The sequence below is a fragment of the Cannabis sativa genome, chromosome 6 (assembly GCF_029168945.1).
Source record: "Cannabis sativa cultivar Pink pepper isolate KNU-18-1 chromosome 6, ASM2916894v1, whole genome shotgun sequence".
Lineage (NCBI taxonomy): Eukaryota > Viridiplantae > Streptophyta > Magnoliopsida > Rosales > Cannabaceae > Cannabis > Cannabis sativa.
The window spans coordinates 31,560,014-31,565,145 of NC_083606.1; the positions used below are offsets into that span (position 1 = coordinate 31,560,014).

Genomic DNA, 5,132 nt, shown 5'->3' on the forward strand with positions numbered 1-5,132 from the left:
ATAATGCAACTACAAATAAACTATAAAACAATCAAAAATAGTTTATTATTTTTACTGAAAATGTACTTTTGTAAAAAAAAATATTCAAAGAGTAAAAACGAAAATTTTTCTGTGTTGACGTATTTTCGTAATTTTTTTAAATTTTTAATCTATTATGTAATTTCTTTTTAAGAAAATAGCTTTTAGGAAATATCTCTAACCAATTGTGAGACGCCAAGGTGCCTGAACAACACTGGTGCCCAATAACAGTACTTATTTTTAAAATGAAATTATTTTTGGACCCCTAAATTGTGTGGGCCCTAAGCCTGTGCGTAACCGGCCTTAGCCCAACTCAATCCTCCTTCTAATTTTTAGCGACTTTTTTGAGGAAATTACATTGTATACCTACTTAACCTGTTTTAATTTTTACCTTCATTTTCATATTCTTTAAGATATACCCACTTTTATAGATGATATCCCCATTAGAACCCTTAAGTTAATGTAAATTATTTGCTACACTTAAGTAAAAAGTAACTGTATATTACTTACTCCTAAAAGTATGTGTATTTTAATAAAATATAATATGAAGATATTTTTGATTAATGAATACAACAAAAAAAATATTCCTCAACTTATCCCACTTTTTTTTCACCCAAATTTGGTCCCATTTGGATTGTGTAGGTGTGTCATATGTGTAATAGTGGATGTTGGTGTGCATGTAGAAGAAATGTTTCCCCAGTTGATTGTCTATTCTATACTTTGGTGTAACTGTAACCTGTATGACAGTTTTGTGAAGAATGAGAGTTTAAATTATTATATCTTTGTATCAATCCATATATCATCCATTTTTCCAACAAAACCCCGTTTTGATTCTCGTTTAAAGTGTAAAACATATTTTCTAGAAACAAAGTAAGTAATAAAGTAAAATTCATCACTTATCACAACAAGGGATGATAAAGATTGTAATGTAACAGTAAATTTCGATCGACTGCCTACATGATCCAATGCAAGGCCATTACCACAACCCCTCCAAAAATGGCTTTCCATGCACACTTCTCTTGACCAGTGCTTGAATGTAATCCTTTGCCTTGCTCGTTTATGGAACCACCAGCTATACCAGGAATCAAAAGTCATCTTTAGTAAGTCATTAGTGTGTGTATATATATACATATATGATATATAAATTTATATATTTATACAACTTTTACTGGGCTATCAATAAATGTCTTGGCGCCATAGAATATCTCTAGATTTAAGTATTGTTTTTTCATCTTTTTTATGAAAATGTTTATTGTAGTTATAATATATCCTTGCGAAATTTGAAAAAATTCCGATACTATATTGTGATTAAATTGATATACAATTTTTTAAAATCACAATTTAGATACGATAAATTATCTAAAAATTTATAAAAAATTAATAGATGGTCAACTATAACTATAATCAATATAATAAAAATAGAAGTGACTCAGTTTAAACACAGTTTCCATATCAGTAGAATTTTGAAAGCAAAGTGCATGCATAGTACCAGTAGGACTTGGAGCAGGACCATTGGCAGTTTTAGTAGAGTTCTTGCCTTCCAACTGATAGAACACTTGAGCTTCAGATGAATGAGGATCCATGTTCAGAAGCTCTGCTTTCATCCAAGAATAAAATACATTATTTTAAATGTAATTAGTAATAATCATAATTAGTAACAAATCGTATTTCATGGAACTGTATAGGGGTTATTTTTCAAAGTATCCTCTGTTTATTTTTCTCTTTCCTATCTCCCCTATGTTTCTCCTACCTCAATAGATTTTTCAAACAATTCATCTCGCTAAAGAATACTAAACAAGGCAGTATATAGTACAAAAGTAAAGTAAGAATAAAAAATAATGTTAAATAGGCTGGAGAATAGGTACCGGGGCATTTGGAGACATTAGCAGGGGCATTACAAACTGATGGCAAAGTCAAAGCAAGTGTAACATTGATCTCAAGGCCCAAGTTTGGGTCATTACGATCTCTAATGATGACACACAAGCACTTCTTCTTGATCTTCAGAACCTGTTTTAGACCACTGCAGCAGTCAGGAGTTGGGGACTTGGCTTGCCCACTAACGTAAGACAAACAAGTGGCCAGCCCAGTCAACTGATCCATACAGTCCTCTCTATCTTTGGCTGGATCACTCATTACACTGCTTATTCCCATTTCTGAGAAGAAAATTAGAAGCAATGCTACTGTGGCAGTGAAACTTGGGAAGCTAAATTTTTGTGCCATTTTGGGTAAGAACAGACTAGAACAGAAGAATGAGCGTTTGACTTTGGGTGTGTTTTCTGTGGTGTTCAATTTGGCTTATAGCCTTAAATTATATATAAGCTTCTGCTGTACCTTTTCTTTTTCAGTTTGTTTCGGAAATTATATAATTATACCCACGATTGTGAGAAAAAGGGTCCACACTGATCAGCACTATGGAAGGAAATCGTAGTTTGATGAAGAAAGTTTCACAATCAAATGATGAGAGAGAGGAAAATAGTGGTGGGATGAGATTCGTGAGCTGAGCAGTATACTAATATAAAAAGAAAATTGAAATTGTTTTTTTTTTTATAAGAAAGAAAAGAATGTGAAAGTAATTGTTCATAAGTAAGAAAATGATTGTGGAATGTTATGTATATGGAAGGAAAAAGCTAGTATGGCCAAGTGTTCTTTCTCTTTTCTTTCTTTTGGATGAAAAGTATGGGCAGGTGTTCTTTTTCTTTTTTGGATGAAAAGTATGGCTAAGTGTTGGTAATATGAAGAGTTGAGATAGAGAGTAAATAAGTGGATCACTAAGCGCACTACTTCACCAAACCCACCGAGCCGACAAGAACAAAACCATTGACAAAATGATTTCCGTTTGGGATGGTCATCAAATGGTGACATGACATCATGCTAACATATTTATGTCCAAGCTAAGTATACAGTTTTCATTTGCAATTTAATTCAAATCCACTGTTCAATAAGGTTTATTAACAATTTCATCCTAAAACTATTTTTGCATAGAAGTTTTATTTATCTTCATTTCTTATTCATGTATTAGTGAACTTCTTTATTTGTAGTAGTTATCATGTAGTTTGTTTATTGTTGAGAAAGAGGAATTGAATATTGAAACAGGAAAGAATGAAATTCAGTTAGAACAAACAAGGAAGAGGCAAGTCTTTTATAGCTTGGACCTCAGTACATATCAGACCTAAGAAAATAGGACTTAACTTTTAACAGATAAAACAGAATAAACCGACTCCTATCCTGACATTTGTAACAACAACTAACTGAATTAACAGAATAAACATAAAATGACTAAAGACCCATAAACACCAATAAACACTGAAGATGGAGAGTGTATGTCGTATACTGACATCTTGGAGATATGTGAAGTGAGAATTGGTGACGACAGGGGTTTGGTGAATGCATCAGCTAGTTGAAGTGTAGTGGAAATGGGGATGAGTCTGATGGAGCAGTTGGTGATCTTATCTCCGATGAAATGGCAATCCAGCTCAATGTGTTTCGTTCGTTCGTGGAAGGTTGGATTGTTTGCAATGTGTATAGCAGAGTTGTTGTCACAGTAGATGAATGCAGGGTGTGGTTGAGGTATGTGGAAGTCATTTAAGAGGTACTGCAGCCAAGTGACTTCACTTGTGGTGGCAGCCAATGCTCGATATTCAGCTTTAGTTGAACTTTTCAAGATAGTTGGTTGTTTCTTCGTGCGCCAAGAGATGAGGCAATCTCCTAGGAATATGTAGAACCCGGTTGTTGATCGTCTTGTTATGGGGCAAGATGCCCAATCTAAGTCGGAGAATCCACGGAGATGCAGCGAAGAACTCCTGGAATAGAGGAGCCCTTGTCCAGGGTTCCCTTTGATGTATCTGAGGAGGTGATGAACGACTTGTAGATGAGTAGTACGAGGATTTGCCATGAATTGGCTGAGTGTGTTTACGACATATGTAATATCTGGTCTAGACAAGGTGAGGTAGAGAAGCGTTCCAACAAGTTGTCTATAATGAGATGTGTTGTCCAAAGTTTCTCCTTCTTCGTTGTTAAGCTTTTGTTTAGGGTCCATGGGTGTCTTGCTGGGCTTGTTGCCTATGAAACTAGAATCTTCAAGTAATTGGAGAGTGTATTTTTTTGGCATATAAATTACCCTTCCTTTGCAGGGAAATCTCAAAACCGAGGAAATACTTGAGGTCTCCAAGAGCTTTGAATTTGAATTTTTGATGTAGTGATGTCTGGAGCTGGTGTAGATTGGTAACATTAGGACCTGTAATGATAATATCGTCAACGTACACAAGAAGAGCTATGAAATTATCATCGGATCCTTTAGTGAACAAGGTGTAATCAGCTTGAGATTTCTTGAATCCTTCTTGGAGAAGAGCATCGGACAATTTCTTGTACTATTGTCTGGAGGATTGTTTTAGTCTATAGATAGATTTGTGTAATTTGCACACGAGATTTTTTCCTGCATTAAGAGAAGAAGGCAGGGCAAGACCTTGTGGAAGAGACATGTAAACTTCTTCGTTAAGATCTCCATTTAGAAAGGCGTTATTAACATCGAGCTGTAAAATGTGCCCGTTCTTAATGGTAGATATAGCAAGAAGTAATTTCAGTGTAACCATCTTGGCAACCGGGGAAAAAGTATCAAAGAAATCTAGCCCTTCTTGTTGCGTGTAACCTTGTGCAGCAAGACGAGCCTTTAGTCATTCTATGCTGCCATCACTATTGTATTTAATTTTGTAAATCCATCAATATCCTATAGCTCTTTTGTTGGTTGGAAGAGGAACGATGGACCAGGTTTTGTTATCTAAAAGGGCCTTTAATTTGCATTGCATGGCTTTCAACCAAGCTAAGGTTTGTATGGCTTCAAAATACGTTCCTGGTTCTTTGATGGAAGAAACTGCGAAAATGAACGCTTTGTGAGATTCAGATAAGTTAGAGTAGGAAATGAATTTATTAATGTTATGTGGAGTGGAAGAATAATCCTGGATGAGTGAATAGCACTCAAAATCCTTAGATAGCTCGGTGGTTTTGATTGTCTACTCGATCTTCTTGGAGGATCCTGGGTTGTCTATTGTGTTGGAGCTTCTGGTGGAACAGCAGGGGTAGAATCTCCCTGTGTTTTATTGACATTGGTACTTGTTTCA

At 35.2% G+C, this 5,132-nt stretch overlaps 1 protein-coding gene across 1 annotated transcript; it reads right to left on the reverse strand.

Moving 5' to 3' along the window:
- Positions 1 to 765: 765 nt before the first annotated feature.
- On the reverse strand, positions 766 to 2,719 carry LOC115724566 (non-specific lipid transfer protein GPI-anchored 14). The gene is made up of 3 exons (XM_030653869.2): positions 1,884 to 2,719; positions 1,508 to 1,612; positions 766 to 1,090 (listed from the first exon to the last, which is right to left on the reverse strand). Exons 1-3 carry the CDS (start codon positions 2,236 to 2,238, stop codon positions 972 to 974), a joined length of 579 nt encoding a protein of 192 aa, XP_030509729.1. The 5' UTR covers positions 2,239 to 2,719; the 3' UTR covers positions 766 to 971.
- Between the last annotated feature and the right edge of the window lie 2,413 nt (positions 2,720 to 5,132).